General features: G+C 39.1%; 1 protein-coding gene across 1 annotated transcript; it reads left to right on the top strand.

Annotated features, from left to right (window-relative positions):
• Positions 1–287: 287 nt before the first annotated feature.
• LOC145224441 (thyroid peroxidase-like) lies at positions 288–17,868 on the top strand. Its single transcript, XM_080090929.1, has 20 exons — positions 288–391; positions 2,116–2,260; positions 2,509–2,606; positions 2,754–2,896; positions 3,944–4,075; positions 4,370–4,578; positions 5,095–5,249; positions 7,800–7,961; positions 8,474–8,567; positions 9,513–9,615; positions 9,798–9,962; positions 10,108–10,373; positions 10,905–10,993; positions 11,304–11,482; positions 11,959–12,115; positions 12,305–12,470; positions 12,967–13,128; positions 13,295–13,458; positions 14,301–14,428; positions 16,930–17,868. The coding sequence occupies exons 2-20, from the start codon at positions 2,182–2,184 to the stop codon at positions 17,042–17,044; spliced, it is 2,766 nt and encodes a 921-aa protein (XP_079947055.1). The 5' UTR covers positions 288–391; positions 2,116–2,181; the 3' UTR covers positions 17,045–17,868.
• Positions 17,869–17,879: the final 11 nt, after the last annotated feature.

Below are 17,879 nucleotides of genomic sequence, written 5' to 3'. Positions count from 1 at the left end.
TACAGGATCCGGTCCTTAGCTTGCAAGACGATAAAAACAAATAGCTGTTAAATCATGTTGATAAGTTGTTTTCTGTGTATGTAGATAGCTTCGTGCATCAAAAACAGCACAGAAAACAGTAAAACTTTAGAGTTCCTCAGGAAAACGAATTTTACAAACTGCTGCAGGTTCGGCTACAAAACGCCAATTCTTAGTTTACTGTGTGTCACAGCTCTGTAATGGCATTTGTTACACGTATTTGATTTGGTCACAGCTTTGTAACTAAGCTATTTACTTCTTTAGATCAATTTGGTAAGGTTCTTAAACCGACAGAAGTTCACAACGGGGCCCAAAAATTCACTTGCAACACCATATTTTTTCTTTCTCGAGGATCCTGCTTGAAAGTAGGAAAGTATGTATTTATAAAAACGAATTGTAACAGTCCTTTTCCGTATAGGCTATGTCAAACATATTCGATTGGTCCAAGTTAATATAGGTTTAACTTTTGGATATAGTCATCCAGACTTCAATTAAAATAAGTCATTTAGTTTCAAGGTTTTTGGTTTTGTCGGTGTAGGAAAATTTTATTGCGGCTTTCTCGGTGAGCTAATGATAAAAATCCCCTTCTGTGTTGTGGCTCTAAATAATTGTCGTAATTGCTGTCACAACGTCTTAATGTGGAAGCGTTTTTCAGATTAAAATCTGTTTTCATATCAGAAGGCAAACAACTACCCCTGGTGACTTGTTGTTGCTGGGACAGGAAGCAAGTGAAATGATTGTTGCCTTAGTTGTAGTGTAGGGATGGCGCTACTCGTCCTTCGAATCTCACGCCCGCTTGAATCTGTGTAATTGTTTGTGCGTGAATTTCACCACGGTTGTCACTGGAATGTGAGCAAACAACCCACGTAACCCTTCCCTGTACGTCGCAGCTACACCCAGTATGGAAATCTTGTCACGATATCTTATTATAGAAGAGCACGCGACCGATGTAAAGAAGTGGGCTACTGTCCGAGATAAATTACTACCTGACACGCAGGGTAGGCTACGCCGTTGACCCGTCAAGTTCTTTTTTCCAATAAATCAAAACTTTGGTCATGAATAGAAATCAACGGCGGACAGAAAAAATGTTTTGAAAGAATAATAATTTAACAGTGTTGCTTAAACATTTTCTCACAGTTTTAACGTCAAAGTGCTTGGATCATGCAAGTTTGTCAATAAAGCGTAAAGATGAATTTATTATTTAAGGTCAAAGTTTGTCAATAAAGTCGTACAGATGAATTTAATATTCATGGAAAGTAACAGAATTAAAATATAAGCAGGTCTTCTATCAGGACCAGTAGGGGCATAAAAATCTATTTGGTGTTTACAAAATCCACACAAACCCGCGTTTCTTTATTTAACATTGGGTCGAAACGACGCAGTCGTAACACCCCTATTATGAATGCCTCTAACTTAGGATCCTGGGCGGGACGAGGGTAGTATCGTTTTTCTACATTTTTTACCATAATTGATCACGTGGAACAAAAACCGGGGTTCCTTTGTTTAGGGCCTGTGGATCGGAAAACTTACTGAAAGCCCTGGGCGTTTTCTACTGATTTCAACGCACTCTATGTAAGGATTCGCAGTGGCTAGTTGCCTGGGTAAACCATGGCAAAAGCCGACAATTGGTGTGCATTCTAGAGAAGAAAAAAACGCCGGGTTTAGGACACACTATATATATAGCAGAGCATGTACGGGTTCTATCAGTGTTGAAGAAGACTTTGACAAGAAAACTTCAACACGTCGCTATTAACGAAGCCTATAGTATTATCTCGTGTGGACAATTAGCTTGTCCAGTGTTTTTTTAAGGTGTTTTGGGGGACCGTTGGACTTATGGCTATTTTTTGCAAATATGGCTATTTTTTGGTATTTAAATGAAACACTTGCGGTTTCTTAAAACTACTTAGCGGTCACCCAAACCAAACCTTAAAAAAAACCTGAGCTTGTCACCACACGTGTTTAACTTACGTTCGTTATTTACTAAAAAACATACATTTTTAACTTTAAATGGCGGTTCATTTGCCGGTACGATGCTTTAGACGTGTGAAGAAAACTACAAAGCGTCAGGCATTAAGTTTGATCTTATTTTTTCACTAGGATTGCGGCAAAAGCGATTACTCTGACAGAAAAGTTTTCGCAGGTAGATTGCTTCAGTGATATGCGATGGGGAAACTCGCACTTACTGTTTTATCTTTTGCCTACATGGCACTTGTCTGTTGTGCAGTAAATTCCGATTCCGAAGGTAAGGTCTTAGACATGTGGGTAATTGACTAAAGATAATCTATGACTAATTGTAGTTACGTGCCCAAAAATTAATTCTCTTAAAATTTATTGTTTTCTGTGTAATATAAAGCATCGTTTTTTTTGTGTGTGTAATCCAAACTATTAATTTCAACAAATAATTTTGTGGTAAGTCATTTTCTGTCATTGGCTCACAGTACGCCTACCAAGATATTCGATAGCAGGTTTCAAGCTCTAGTAATGTTACAGAACTCGCTGGAGACCAATTCGCAAAGCGCGCTATGCACTTGGCCAGGCAGCAAGTTCGAAGAGCTCACACACGCACTGGAAAGAAATGGGAATCACCTGTAAGTACGAACGTTAAATGCACGTTTTAGCGTCAGGACAAAATTTACCGTTTCTCAATCAAGTTAACTTTTTTTTATTTTTGCGACGGACTTAAATTAAGTTTACAGTTAAAATCTGACGTATAATTTGGTGCCTTGGTTTTGAAGGAATTGTGGAATCGTCCGGATACCTTGTTCCAGTTTTTTAAACGTCCACCGTGCGAAGAATCTGCTAGACTCGCTCAAGCCGGTGACGTATTTGGTCACGCCCTTGATATTATTCAGGACGAGCTTGATCACTCTCACTCAAGGTAACATACAAAGCATTGGCGTTATTAATCAACCGTTTATACCCGGCTTAATCGAGCTTTATGCCCGTTAACCTCATGGTAAAAAGGTTTTACGAGAGAGAAGATATAAGTGAATTACTCTGGTCACAGAGATCCAAACACAAGATTTCGTCAGTTCAATGTTATCTAAAGCGCTGTAGGCTACGTGACTGACAAAGCAAATTTATCCGCTCCACACCTACATTTCGTTCACATCTATCCACGTTCCCACCTTTCTCCCATATTGAGTGAAAAATACCCAACAAAAACATGGGCCGGTCAATCGTTAGGCGCCAATGAATGTCTATAGTGCAATTATATCTGCGTTGATATACACACCTCTGATTTATTGCAAATTTGCTGCTGAGTAAATAAGGGTGCTGCTCTATTTGATCTCAGACTTTTCCGATTTTCGCGTTGAAATAATGGGGTTAAGTCGCGTTCCGGACTATTAGTTGAAAATCTATATTTGTCGAAAAGGTCCCTTCAGAAAACATCAGTTTTCAACCTAACCTTTCGGAGCTCAAGCTACCGAAAAGTGACTTAGTTACAACGGCTAACTCTGGTTTAAACTAAACGTTGTACAGTTGAATAACATTCCGGGAGATTTAATCTTTACGTTTAGAAGAAAATAAATTTCACCCCGTTTAAAACAGTTGATTTATGTGTCATTTTGGGAACCCGACTTGTTGCGGCGGAAACGTATCGGACAGAATTTGATAGGAGCGAGGGCAAGTCCATTAACCCTTATTACATTAAAAAGTCCCAGGAATCAAATCGCCACCTTTTCCGCGATACAATTAAAATCTCCAACGTTTAACCTCGTATTGTTTGTCTTGTTACACACGCCTGATACTTTTGAATGAACCCCTACTATTTTCGATACGGCACTGATGAAAGAGACGAAAAACGCATGCCTGTCCCAGAGTATGTGCTTTGCCGAGGCGTGTTTTAAACTTGTATCTTTTAAACGTTATATATTACCGACTACATCAAACATCACCTAAACTTGGCAAACAATTTTTCCAGGTCCAAAAGACGAGTGAATGCGACTGATGAATTATCAGGTGCTACGTTGCAAGCTTTGGCCGAGTTTTCAGGTTGCATTGCCAATAGGAAGCCGCCAAATTGCCCGGATACCTGCCTTGCAAACAAATACAGGTAATTTATTTCGGTTTTATTTCGTCTAACATTGTGTTTATACTTTCTCAACTACTTCTTTCTAATCTTACGCAACCATTTGGGCATTGAAACGCACCGGGTGATTTAAGGTTTTTTTAACAAACTGTTACAGTGTTAAGTACACAATTCACGTTTTTTTTGAAAAAAAGTCAAGTCAATATACGTTTAAAAAATATAACGTTTCGACACATCTCGAGAATGACATATATGTACATTGGCTTGTCTGTTTCATGTTTTAATGTACAATCAAAGTGTTTCCCTTCGGTACTACAGGACTATCTCTGGTGAGTGCAACAACAGAGCAAACCCCCACTGGGGCGCCTCAAACAACCCATTTGTCAGGTGGATTCCTGCAAAATACGAAAACGACTTCAGCACACCAATCGGTTGGGATCCTGACCGAACCTACAACGGATTCACGTTACCCATCGTACGGAAGGTGTCAAATGACATCATGCGTACGTCAAATGCTGACGTAACAGGTGCGAGGCATTTATTATTTACCTCATGTTTTTTCGTAATAAAATATTTTACACATTTTCTACATCATAGGATTTCATTGTCTTATGCTTGTAGAATAGACGCCTATTGAATTGTATGTAAGTGTAAATAACCCACTGTATAAAACCTTTTTGGTTCACGGCATTACACAATTCTCTATGCCATAGTTTTCGGCACTTAACTTCTGTCAAAATTAGGCAAACGCGTCAATGACGCGCTAAACCTGATCCCTTCACAATACATCACCAAAATTGCCATGCCGACATGTAGCAAATTTTGGATTAAGTTGTGTTGGTTTACGCTTTGGCTCATCCACAGAACAGTAATGTCTATTTTTTCATTAACTTGTAAAACAATCAGAGTTGACGGTGAGATCAATATAATGTAGGGATAGGATAACAGCGCAAATTTGATGAATTGTTTATTTGTGTAAAATATAATAAAACTTTATAAAGGCCTTTTTTTTAATTATAACTACCAAATTAAATATTTATCAGGTGATCCCGATTATTCGCACTTGCTTGTGGTTTGGGGTCAGTATATTGACCACGACATCGATTTCACCCCGCAAAGTTTGAGCACTTCCACCTTTCAGGGAATGACGGACTGCAAGACAACGTGCATGAACCAATCACCTTGCTATCCTATGCAGGTATGTGTGTTGAAAAATGATCTAACGCTTTTGACTTTAAATATTACTGGCCCGTATCACAGGTCCGTTTTTAGCTCTATAATTCCAACCCATGGTACAGACCAAATCAACAGTTTTAGTAATGGATCAAAACCAGTGGTGGGATTAAAATTTTTTGTCAGCTGGCTCTATCACAAACGTCGTATTTTTCAGCCGGTTCTGTTACAAAAAGTCCATTGACGGTAACCAGTAGTGCTAACCGGTCCGCTGATCTCATAAAATTTCGTGGTTGTATAGAACCGGTGCGAACCGGCTGAATCCCACCACTGATCAAAACCATTACTTGAACTGGCGATCGCTGTTACCTTTTATACTTATTAAATCGTTAAACCAATGGAACTGATGATTCCATTGAGGCACATATATATTTCTTTATCGAAAACTGACTGGTTCGGTTTTAACCTTGGATGTTATTGGTTTTACAATTAAAGACCTTAAAATTTCAAAGTGTACCTTTTATCAACCCAACTGAATTCGAAATCAACACATACAATGCACTTTTTAACACGCTTGACTTGGGCAAGAATTGTGAATGGGATTTTGGGCCAGAAAAACTATCCTTTAAGATTTTTTTGTAAAGACACGGCTTCGAAATTATAATGGGAGGGGGCATGTAAAGTGGCGGTCATGAACCATAAAATCACCGTAGACTTCGAAAAGGTTGGCCGGGTGCATTTTGATCCTTGGCCAAACTCTAAGGTTCAAATTTTGTTTGCACCGTAAAAAAATCCAGTCGGCTAAGTTCAACTCGTCACAGTTTGTTGCACCTGCAGAACCAGACACCCTTAATGGCCGAATGCGTTTCTTGAATCTTGTTGGCAACCGAAACATGAAAACAAAACAGGTTGAAAAAAGAATGGGTTGGAAAATGAGATTGGCGGGTAACTGTACGTCACTGAAGTCGGGATTGTTGTTGGCGAAGCCCAGGTTGCGCAAGATTCAAAAATTCTTTGACCCAGTTAGGAAAAACCCGAACCCACCCCATTTAAATATAGATTTTGGGGAAATTTGTTTTTGCACGGCTGGCGCGCGATGTTTGACACCGAAGAATGTTTGTTTACCTTGTGTAATTTAGTTTTTCAAGATATTTGTTGTCCTATTGTACTTAAGTTTTGTGCAAAAGAAAATTTACAAGAATTCTTTCAACATAATTGATAAAGTGCTAAACAAAAAAGTTTTTAAACTGTATTTAAGTCGAGTAAAATTATTTAGCTTTCCCTGATTTATTTGCCATCTACACGCACACACAAACGCAAATGCTTACAAACGCGGGGATTTCACAAATTAACTGGAACTGCAGTGTCTGTTTTAAAATCGAAAGCAATGCCCTAAGTTTTTGAGAATCATATGCGAAAAACGTGCGTTTGATATGAAATACAAGAACATCTTTAAAAACTATAAATTCATGATGGGTTTAGACTTTAGAAGGACAAAACTTTACAAAAATAATTTGTGCAAAAATATTACGCCTGTCATCACTCCAAAGTTCTTTTGTCCTTGGTAGCACATTAAAACAACTCCACCAATTTTTCTATAGCAGCTCTTATTGATGTTTATTAACAATGGACGCAAGGTCAACAAGTATAAAACGGAATGCGTTAATAATTTTAGGCTTTGTGTAAACCAGTGCTTTCGTTGTTAGGACACGCCAGCAAGACGTGAGGTATTTCCCATTTTTCGTCGGCTAACAACGCCAACAATGGTCGTCTTCTTTTACGTTATGTTTGCCCTGTCGGCCCGTAACTATAGGGAAATAGATTGCTACCGAACAATGAATACTAAATCTCACCACACTTGGATGTGATCTTATCGACGGGTCATCCGATTTATTTCCTGCGCTTTGGATTGTCAATTCCTTGAAAAAAGGTCCCTTGAATAGAGTTGAACTTATCGGAAGATCCATTATACTAAGCTCAAAAGGGCGAAGTGGGTTTATCGTACATTTTTTTCATGTACGTCATGCGAGATCAGTGGCGGTGCTTGCGTGTTGACTATACGTCATTTTTCACGTCAAACCATTTGTCTTCTTATTTGAAATAGATTTTTAACTTTATTCGCGCGAATTGCATTTAATGAAGACAGCATAATTGTAGACACGGGATTTTAGCAACAGGGAGAATAAAATCAAACTATCGTTGTCAGTTCAACCTTTATTGAATGTTGGGGCAGTGGTGAACTTTTATACAAAAACATGGAATTCAAAAAACAATAATATTTCACTTACTTGTTTCTTGTCGTGAAAGATATAATCAAAAGACCCTCGATCTGTACACAATTGTCCCCAATAACATTTACTTACTGTATAGTCATGTTCATTATGAGTTATGTTGCTACGACATGTGAAACTAAACGTCATCGCTGCATTTTGTCTTCCTTTGTCTTTCCTTCACGGTGTTTGGTCCCTGTGGTTTAGAATACCTACACAGCCGACAACAAGCGTACTTGTACTAGTTTTTTAACTTTACCCAAGTAGTTGTTGCAGGCAAAATAGTTGATCGTTGCATTGTTCAGGTTCCAGAAGACGATCCCAGGATAAGTCTGGATACAGCAAGATGCATTCCGTTCTTTCGGTCGGCGGCGGTCTGTGCCACCGGAGACACATCGGCCCTCTTTCACCGAGTGCAGCCACGAGAACAAATCAACGCTGTAACTGCGCACGTCGACGCAAGCACAGTAAGTTCATGAACTCGCTTCAAGTTCAAGTTTAGTCCGTTTCTCATGAACTTGTATAGTTTGCTTAGTTTATCACAACCCAAAGCGTTTGACAGTTTGCAAAACAATTGGGAAATTCCTGCATGCTTGCGTCACAGCACGAAATTTAGTTACTCGAAAGACAACCAATCACTAATGATATTATACTCTAATTTGTTTCACAAATAAATTCTCTTGATGTGTTTCGATCAACTTTAATTTTTGCGTTTTTCTAAAGTTGAAATTTTCTAATATTCAGTGTTATTAGCCTATAAATTTTAAATATAGGCATTTGTCTGGTGATGTGTATCAGGCTTCCATAAATACAAGAAGATTGCAAAGTTTGCCCCATCTTCATGTAGGGAAATTTCCTCTGTACCATTTTTGTTTATTCTCTGCTTAGACTCCGAAATTACGTGTCTCTTCGTTTACTCTCCTCAAAACTCCACGCCTTCTGCTATAGAATCGTATGTTACTTTACATTTACTACAAAGGTTTACGGCAGTTCGCATGCACTCGCCCGTGCTCTTCGCAACCTCACCACACAGGATGGTCTGATGAGGACGAACGATCGTTTTACTGACACAGGTTAGTCATCGATGTTGGTGTAAGGTTTACATTTTTAAAGTACGAGCGTTGGTCAATTCGAATTTAATTGTCAAAACGAGCAAGTATTTTCCAGTGGCTGATTGATGATTTTTGTGGGGGTCTTTAAAATCGGTATGCATTCAAATATCTATCGACTCTATTTTTGTAGTTCGACTTTCGTCAATGTCGATAAATGGTAACTGTATAGCAGGGGTGGGCAACCTTTTTTACTGTAGGGCCAATTATAAATGTCAAAATTGGATCGCGGGCCGCACATGTGCATAGCACAAAGTGATTTTGCTTTGTTTCTTACCAAATATGCTTAACTACAAGTATAATTCGTATTTGATTCTAACCACATTGTGCCAGATCGCAGAAAACTAGCATCAGGCGCATTAATCAGCTCAAAAATATGTAATAATTGGACTCGTTTGCCAGTACTTTTGAAATCCAAGCGTCTCTGCGGGCCGCACAACCTTTAATGAAGGGCCGCATGCGGCCCGCGGGCCGCAGGTTGCCCACCCCTGCTGTATAGGATTGGTCAGACCGTGGTATCTTTAGGAGAAGCTTGCTGCCAACCTTTTCGAGCCTTTAAACATTCTAACACAAAAACGTGAATTACTGAACCGCAAAATAGGAATTTGCCGAGAAAATGATGGTTAATCATAGGCTTTGTTGGCGGCGTTTAGATTGTGAAGGTTCAAATGTTTTGGCATCACCACTCATTACGTTGCAACCCCTTAATTTGCGGACTTGGAGCCACCTAGCTTAACTACTTTTTAAACAACTGTTTGTAACGTTTTCTTTCCATTTTCCTGCAGTATAGCAAAATATTTTGAAACTCGTGACTAAAAGATATTTTAAAGGGATGACACCAATACCCGTCTTGAGGATATTTCTTTTCGTTTTTATGTTTGTTTTTGTACTATGGGTTTCTGTTGACAGGCAACCGTGAATTTCTGCCGTTCAACCCGAGTAACCCGTGCGTACAAGACCAATTCGACGCAACCGGAGAACAGATTCCATGTTTCCATGCTGGTGATGGCCGGTAAAGCACGCTTTCTGTATTTGTAAACGTTACATACCGATCATACATCATTCGTCGATGCGTATTGTAGCGCACGCAGTTTGGATTATTATCGATTTAAACATGTCCACCTGTTTCAAGTCCTTTGGCAATAGAACTTGGCATTTGTAATGTCATTCAACATCCCTGTTTATTGCACTCAGAGTAAGCGAACATCTCACCCTTTCCACAATCCACACTTTGTGGGTTCGAGAACACAACCGAATTGCACGAAGATTGAAGGAAATGAACTCCCATTGGAGCGGAGAAACAATCTACCAAGAAGCAAGAAAGATTGTAGGGGCTTACCACCAAGTAGTAAATTGGAAGTAAGTCGTAAACGTCGTTTTCTAAATTCTATTGGTTTACTTTTTAAGAGTTACTGAAGAGGTCTGCTACCGTTTCTGGACACTACTAAATTTAAATTGTCCTGTATTGAAACGGTCTGTGCAAAAATGATTTTTATTTTTCCAGGGAATACGTCCCGAAAATTATCGGCCCAGAGGGAATGAGGCAGATGGGAGACTACACCAGTTATGATCCTGACATTAACCCTACGGTTTCAAATGTATTCGCGACAGCAGCTTTCCGCTTCGGACACGCCACCATCTGGCCGGAATTCCGACGCCTTGGTGAGAACTTTGAAAATCATCCTGATTATCCAACGATTCTCCTTCACCAAGCCTTCTTTACTGCTTGGAGGCTTATCCGCCAGGGAGGAACCGATCCAATTATTAGAGGTAAAAAATATTTTTTCTCTTAATCTTGTGTGAGTTTCAACGCTTTAAATTGATATTTGTCATGTAAATATAGCACAAACAAATTCAACATATATTATGCTTAAACCCACTTTCAAGATGTGTCAAAAAATCGCTGTAAGTTATATTACCAACTTTACGTAGAGGCGATTGGGCTGTGAAGCTCCAAAACGGGCCGCAGTGTCACTTTATCAAATTTCAGTTTTGTGTTTGTAAGCATGCTTAGAAAAGTAACTCTTTTTGTACAGCTGTATTGATTTTGAGCAGATAATTTCCTTCGTGAAATTGTGAAACGGCAAATTTGTTGAATGGGAACGATGATTTGTTGCTAACGTTAACTCCCTTTTACCGCACTTACTCTGAAAACCTACAAAATTCTACGTATTTGCTCAGTTGCTAAGTTTGTTTGCCTCACCGCAGTTGCTCAGTTTGTTTGCCTAATCTCTTCTTTGGTCAGAAACTCCCGAGTTGTTTGTTGCTTTACACGTCAGATGTTATTTTTGCGTTTTGCAGGTTTGCTGGGGGGGAACGCCAAGCTAATAACGCAGACACAGATGATGCACGAAGAACTGCGCGACAAACTGTTTGCCCTTCAAAACCAGGTTGGTTATGTCATTTATACCCTTAGACGCAAAACGAACTATCCCTATTTAACAATACAAGTTAATTTATCTTTAATTATATTGTGGCTTTAATTCAGAGGCACATGTGTATTGCAGCTTGTGCCATTAACGTAATAGTGCCGGTAGTGCTTATTAATTTTGCGCACCACTGCAACACATTCAAAGCCAAAGCAATTATAATGGGTTATCGAGGCAAAAGTTTTTAAGTCAAAAACCAATGAATTTAGAACAATTCATTCTCCAACGTTTATTGCGATTTTGCATTAAATTTGAAATAAACGCTATACAGGTGGCACTTGATTTGGCGTCGCTGAACCTACAGCGCGGAAGGGACCACGGACTGCCTCTGTACAACGACTGGAGAGAAAACTGTGGCATGTCAAGGGCTGATACATTTGATGATCTGGCCGGCGAGATCAGCAATGCAACGATTAGACAGAGACTCCAGGATCTATATGGTCACCCAGGGTATATACCGTGTTGCTGGTTTATTTTATTTTTTGTTGTTGTTGTAGAGGCCCCTCCCCGCCTCAACATTGTATCGACCGTCCGATAAGCGTGTTATCTTGTCGTCTCCAGTATAATAACAAATTACGCAAAAAAGAGAACTAAAAACCCCTAAAATAGATAGGGGGTATTCCCTATATCAGGCAGGTGGTTTGCCGTGTTGCTGGTTTATTATTTAAGTCCTTACACGCATGACATTACTAAGGATCAATCTTTAAGAACACCCGGTGATTGGCGGTAACTTGCAACGTGCAATTTGCGACAAAAATGCAATAACCTCTCGAAACATTATTATGAACAGTCGGTGGCGCTTTCATGGTTTTAAAATAGGGTTAAAACGTTTTCAGTTTCATATATACCACAAAACTATAGGTTTCCCACCCATTGTGCTATGGACATCTGGTGACCACCGGAAAAGTAGCAATTTGTTTTTGCAGAAACATCGACTTATGGCTGGCAGGTTTGGCTGAAGATCTCCTTGCCGGTGGAAGAGCCGGGCCCATTTTTACCTGTCTCATGGCAAGGCAGTTCAAGTTTTTGAGAGACGGAGATAGATTCTATTACCAAAATCCAGGAATTTTTACACCTGCACAAGTACGCAAATTACTTAAACAGCTGTAAACTGAAACGAATTGCATTTCTGTTAACAGTTTTGTGTTTTCCCTAACCACACATGAACAAAATTTTAAATATACAATGAACAAAATCGTCACTTAGGGCTTTGCGATCTTTTTTCTTTGATTTGTCCTGTTAGCTGGTAAAATGGTCAGACAATATTTACAGGTGACTGCTTTGGACCGAGTCGGGATGGCTCGGGTAATTTGTGACAACTCCGGGCTGGATCGCGTGCAAACCGACCCTTTCCGCGGAGCTACCTTTCCCGCTGATTTTGTTTCTTGCAGCGACATTCCAGAGCTAGACCTCAGCCAATGGAGGGAGGATCCTAATGGTAAAGAAATAGACTTTTTAGTTTCTCTATACTATTCTGTGCGTTATCCTATAAATATAAATTCCCCACCCCCTGTAATCACAACAGTGGTTCACTATACCCCCTAAAGTGGGGCGTAACACGGTCTGATTCCCAACCTTTGTTTTGAAATTAAACTGAAGTAAATACATCATTACTCTGAGATGGGTATCCAGTTGTGTTATTGTTGGGTGTATATTTTTTATTTGTTTGGACTTATCGGTGTTAAAGTGAACATTATTTATTTAAAGTAAATAGCGCTTTTTGATTGATATTTATTCAGGGGGTGTAAGATTAAATAAACAATGTTTAGGGAGGCGACCCAAAAAGATTGAGATTCACTTGTCTTTAGTAAGAACGTTAATGCAACGAAAAACATTCTATTACAATATGTTCAAAATTTATTCATGTACGTTCAAAGTTTCAAACTACGCTAAAAAATGTTTTCATGTGGTAACATTAAACTTTTTGCTTTTAGTTGGGAGTTGTGGCAGACCTACTGATATATCGAACGGAGCGTGGAAAAGGTGTGGTGACAACGTTGTCGCATATTATTGTTACATGGGATTCGAAATTTCCGGCGAAGCTGAGATAACTTGCAACGGAAACGCATTCAGCTCTTCGGCACCACAGTGTATCGGTAAGCAAGTTGACACTTTAATGTCGTTTTAATTACACTCCAAATTTGAACACTGAATTCACACAATAAAACAAAAAATGACACACATTTTTGGGGTAAGTAAGGGTTGAATTGGTTGGTTTTACCAGTTTACTTGACGTTGAATCTCTAACTCGACTATTCATAGACGTAAATGAATGTATGACCGACAATGGCGGTTGCGATGACGAATGTACGAACACGATGGGAAGCCTAACGTGCTCATGTCGGGCGGGAAGAGTTCTAGGCTCCGACGGCAAAATGTGTAGCGATATGCCACCTACTGCCGCACCGGTATCGGCCATGTCAACGGTACGTTTTTTTATTTCTATTAAAGCCCAGTGCTGCAAAAATTACTGGCTTTTAGGAAGGTTCAATAATTATTAACTATGCTTTTAAAACGTGTTGAATTTACTTTGCAATTTCTGCAGTCAAACTGCTCTACTACTAAGATACACCTGCAAAAAATCATTCAATATTTTGGTTTAGTAAGACAAAAAACAGAACAATAACAACGTCTTAATTATTGTGAAAATACTGTGCTTGGAAAAAAAGACGAATAACAGGCTTTAAGCATCCTGTTACTGTACATAAGTATTGGATTTGTCGTGAATACAACACTGTTCATTTGGTTCATTTGATAAGCAACAGCGTCCTGTGATAAATACGTCCGTTTCAAGACTAATTGAGTTATTGAGGAAAAGGTCCGAAGGCTTTCAATGGCTTTTCAGTTTCTTGAATATTCGGTCCGTCGAACTTGTGTGGCAAATTCCCCAGTTGTCTTTTGTTATTTGCTCGCAACAGGGCAGACCGGACACAACACAATCTTGGCGTCATGCACGACCAAAATTTGCCAAAGCCCATCCCATACTTTATCTCGAGACACAAAATAAGAAAACCTGCACAGTTTACGCAACAGTAATGTAAAACTTTACTGATTATGAGGTTCCCAAAACACATACGTTAGAAGAACTGAGAGTAATCTATTTGAATAAGGAACTGATGGTGCCAGTTAGACGAAATATATATATATCTGTATGTATATATATATATATTCCATGAAATTCATTGCTATACATTTTGCTATCGATTTTATTTCACACATATCTTTCTGAACTGTGCCCGTTTTAACCCAATATTTGTCCAAATTTCAGGATAACGGCGGTGGTAATGCTGGAAGCAATCAAGGTGTGAATGTGGACGCCATTGTGTTAGGAGTCATCCTTGGTGTGGCTCTTCTTATTCTCATCATCGTCTTTGTCGTGCTGGTCAAGAAGTACTAGTAAGTTGTATTATGCTGGAAAAGTCGTCATCCCAAACTCAGCCTTTTGACCTTTTTTAACTGGAAATTGACCCCAACCTACCGGTTGATAGTTTTTTGGGCATTCTTTGTAAAAAAAAATTGGCTTTCAGGGTGCGCCAATTGACAGTCAGTCGTGCCCCAAAATCTGTCAAACAAATGCGCCGTCTTTAATTTGATCGACAGCGTCTCTAAATTTATTGCCCAAAAATACCAGGTGTCAAGTTACATGAAATTGAGTTTGGAAGATGTTAAAATTTTAGAAAAAGAAATTTTATTAAAAAGGCGTTTTGGGGCACAGAAACTTTTAAGCTCCTAAGGAAAGTTACAAATCCGACTTCACTCGTGAGACATCAATCAACTCGAAGTGAAAAAGGATTGTAAATCACCTGTAATGTTGTTTAGCCGAGGGGGCGCCTTTGTGTTTATCCTAGCTTCTGCAGCACTGTTGCTTGACCTAAATACCAACCTGAAACAACAGGCAGAATAGGGAGAAAAATTTCCGTAGCCCGGAAACCACGCAAAGCAAATTCAAGTACCGCGATCGTGCCTGTTGTTCGTGACTGTACAAAGTGATAGCTGTGGTGCGAAAACTTGTCTTAACTGTTGTTTTACTTGCTCGATCGTGTTGTCCTTGCTCATCCCCCAAATAGCGAGCTAGGCGCTTTATGTTGTTGCACGCTAATGGACCTTGTATTTATCCAGTTCGGGCTGCACACCAGCGATCTAAAGGTTTGCCACGTTAGCTATTAGCTTATTTTTCGGTCGCAATTTTGTTTAGTATGGTACACGTTCTTTATTTTGGCGATGCTTTGGAATCCTACGGTTTGCTGTAGATTGTCCCTTTTTAGTTATATGCGAACGTTTCAAAGCAAACTGAATCAAATTTAAACCGTTAATATCGCCTTGGCTAGTAACACGTTATTTGTTAAGAACGGAAGTGAGTCACCTATGCCAAGCATAGCCCACATGCGTCATAAGTATAAAAATCTTTCAGAACTAAGCGCATTTGAATAAAAATTGATTTGCGAAATAAGAGACATTTTTGTGACATGCATAAGCGATTTATCTCGTTTGTATTTAAAGTGGTCTGAAACGAGGTGGAAAATTTGTAACAAACTTTTTTAGAAGCGAAATGTTTAAATATATAGCAATCCCGTTCAAAAAAAAAACAATTATAAAAAGCTTTTTATAGGAACGCATTTGTTAATTTTAGGTTTCATCTTTGTTGTACAGTATCAACAAACGTGTACTGAAAAAAGTTAACAACAACAGAAAAAATTGTAAACTTCAATAAAGAGAAAGCTATTGCTGCCTTCAAAGCGCAACGCCCGCACACAATCAAGCAAGTAGACATTCCAGGATAATCTGTTGTTTCTAGAAAACGCCCGTTGTCATTGATTGACAGACAAAAGGCCAACATCTGTGTATTGTGAGCAATGACTGTAACGATACTTCTCAATCTACGTGAACCCTGCTGGTAATTGAAACCCTTTCAAACTAACCGAGTTGAAGGGCGATCAAAAGAGTCCCGGTCTTGAACCCCACAATCCTTCGTATGGGTTGGTTGAGTTCACAAGCATCGCATAACAGTTTTTTTTCTTTATTTAGTTCAGTGTTTCGCAACCTTTTGAAATGAACTCGGCAGAGATCGGCTAACAACGGTCCACAGCACGAACCCAGTCCTCGGGGGGAATTGTTACCGGGCCGTGCACAAAAAGGGTATTTTGGCTACACAATGCACATATTTAACTCAATGGGGGTGTTTTGACAACTGTTTGGGGCATATCATTTCGGGTTCAGGTCGGCCTCAGTTTAGTTTCGGTCCGCACCACCAAAAAGGTGTTTGGCCCTTGCTCTCCAGATAAAGCATGAAGAAAATTGACAGGGGTCCTTGGCAACACTCTTAAAAAATAAAATCCCGGTTTGGAACCGCTGACAAAAGGCTGCAAGGCACGGCATACCCTAAAAAAATAGTATATAAGTACAAAATAGGTGAAATCAGAAATTTTTCTCACGGCACACCATACAAATCTGATGACGCAATGGTATGTGGCTGTACGCCAATTTAATAAGCAATAATTTGTAATAGTAAATCATGTTATTGCGCGAAGGATGCACTGAGAAATTATGTAAAAACATCACATTGTAATCAGTAACAAACAAATTAAATTTGTTGAAGCAATACTTTAAGCAAGATACTAAATTTGGGGCAACGTTAAAAATTAGTTAAGAAAAAATATACAGAAAATAGCCCAGAATTGGTGCAGATGGAAAAAATAAAATTGTTCGTACACGGCAAAAAGATTTTTAGATTTTTTTCGCCATTTTTAAATTCTAATTGCACCTCAAAATAAAATATAACTCATTTGAAAAAAATCGTTGTGAATCACAAATTTTAGGATCGTTTCCCAGATAAATATGCGACGTACCAATTTCTTTAAACCACCTAGGCTTTTCTAACAATCTGTCTTTGGCTGCAGCGTCCTTCGTACGAAGAACAAGTACAGCACGTCGAGGTACAAGTTAGAGGACGACCATGCGTACGTTAACAGGGCGGCTGACGATGTTTCCTCTGGAAGCCAGTCTAAGATGTAACAAAAGAAACTCACGAACCGACCCATATTCTTCATTTTAAACCCTTTTGTTCCATTCCTATTTGATTTATATGCACATTGTAAATTTCGTAGTTATGCACTCAGACCGATGAGGCGACGAGCGTGCGGGGTGGTGATATCTTCTTTTATGGTGCCTCGCGTTTCTTTTTGTCTGGCTCACATTTAAGCTTGAACTGCCTGCTCTCGCGTTTCAATGACTCGCCTACCCTCAAAACGTTCACAGTCGCCTCGCGGCTAAACCCGAAGTTTCTTCAAACGTAATGGTGCTGCCATCTAGCGATAGTTGGCTTTTCCTGTTGTATTGATTCGCATAGTGGTTTTTGCGCTAAAGTCACAATAAAAGCGCGTCCTTTTGTTCGTAACACCAAAACTAACGCATAACTAACATGTCGAAATGTTTGGTTAGGTTTGAGAATTATGCATTTGATATGAAATGTGTAAAAAAAATCTACTGACATAAATGCCTTGATAATGTTTAAACATTATTCCGTTGGGGAACTTTAAAATGTCCTAATGAACACTAATAAATGCCGTTTACTGAAAACTTTACATGGGAAATTGGCGTTGTGTTTATGAGGTAAACAGTAATGTTTTTAGTATAGCTTGTTGATCTTAGTATGGAACTAATACGAAATCTTTGTCAGACACAAAAATGTTGGTAATTAACATGAAATACATATACAAATAATACAAACCCTTATCTTTGCCAAACGCTTCTTGGTTTGCTGATTACAAATTCCAATCCAACATATATGGTTTACTTTTATTTGCTAACTGTAGCACTACGACATAGCGAAACAACTTTTGAATTAAGA

Source organism: Phallusia mammillata, chromosome 4, assembly GCF_965637545.1.
Source record: "Phallusia mammillata chromosome 4, kaPhaMamm4.hap1.1, whole genome shotgun sequence".
In the NCBI taxonomy this organism is placed as follows: domain Eukaryota; kingdom Metazoa; phylum Chordata; class Ascidiacea; order Phlebobranchia; family Ascidiidae; genus Phallusia; species Phallusia mammillata.
The sequence above is the reverse complement of the archived record's forward strand: the minus strand, read 5'-3'. Positions and strand labels throughout refer to the sequence as shown.

What these genes read in the sequence shown, in the direction of transcription:
- LOC145224441 (XM_080090929.1), top strand. Translation starts at nt 2,182, where the DNA reads ATGGGGAAACTCGCACTTACTGTTTTATCTTTTGCCTACATGGCACTT. An exon ending in CACCTTGCTATCCTATGCAG is followed by an intron (nt 5,250 to 7,799) that starts GTATGTGTGTTG and finishes TGCATTGTTCAG; the next exon opens with GTTCCAGAAGACGATCCCAG. An exon ending in CGCACGTCGACGCAAGCACA is followed by an intron (nt 7,962 to 8,473) that starts GTAAGTTCATGA and finishes TTTACTACAAAG; the next exon opens with GTTTACGGCAGTTCGCATGC.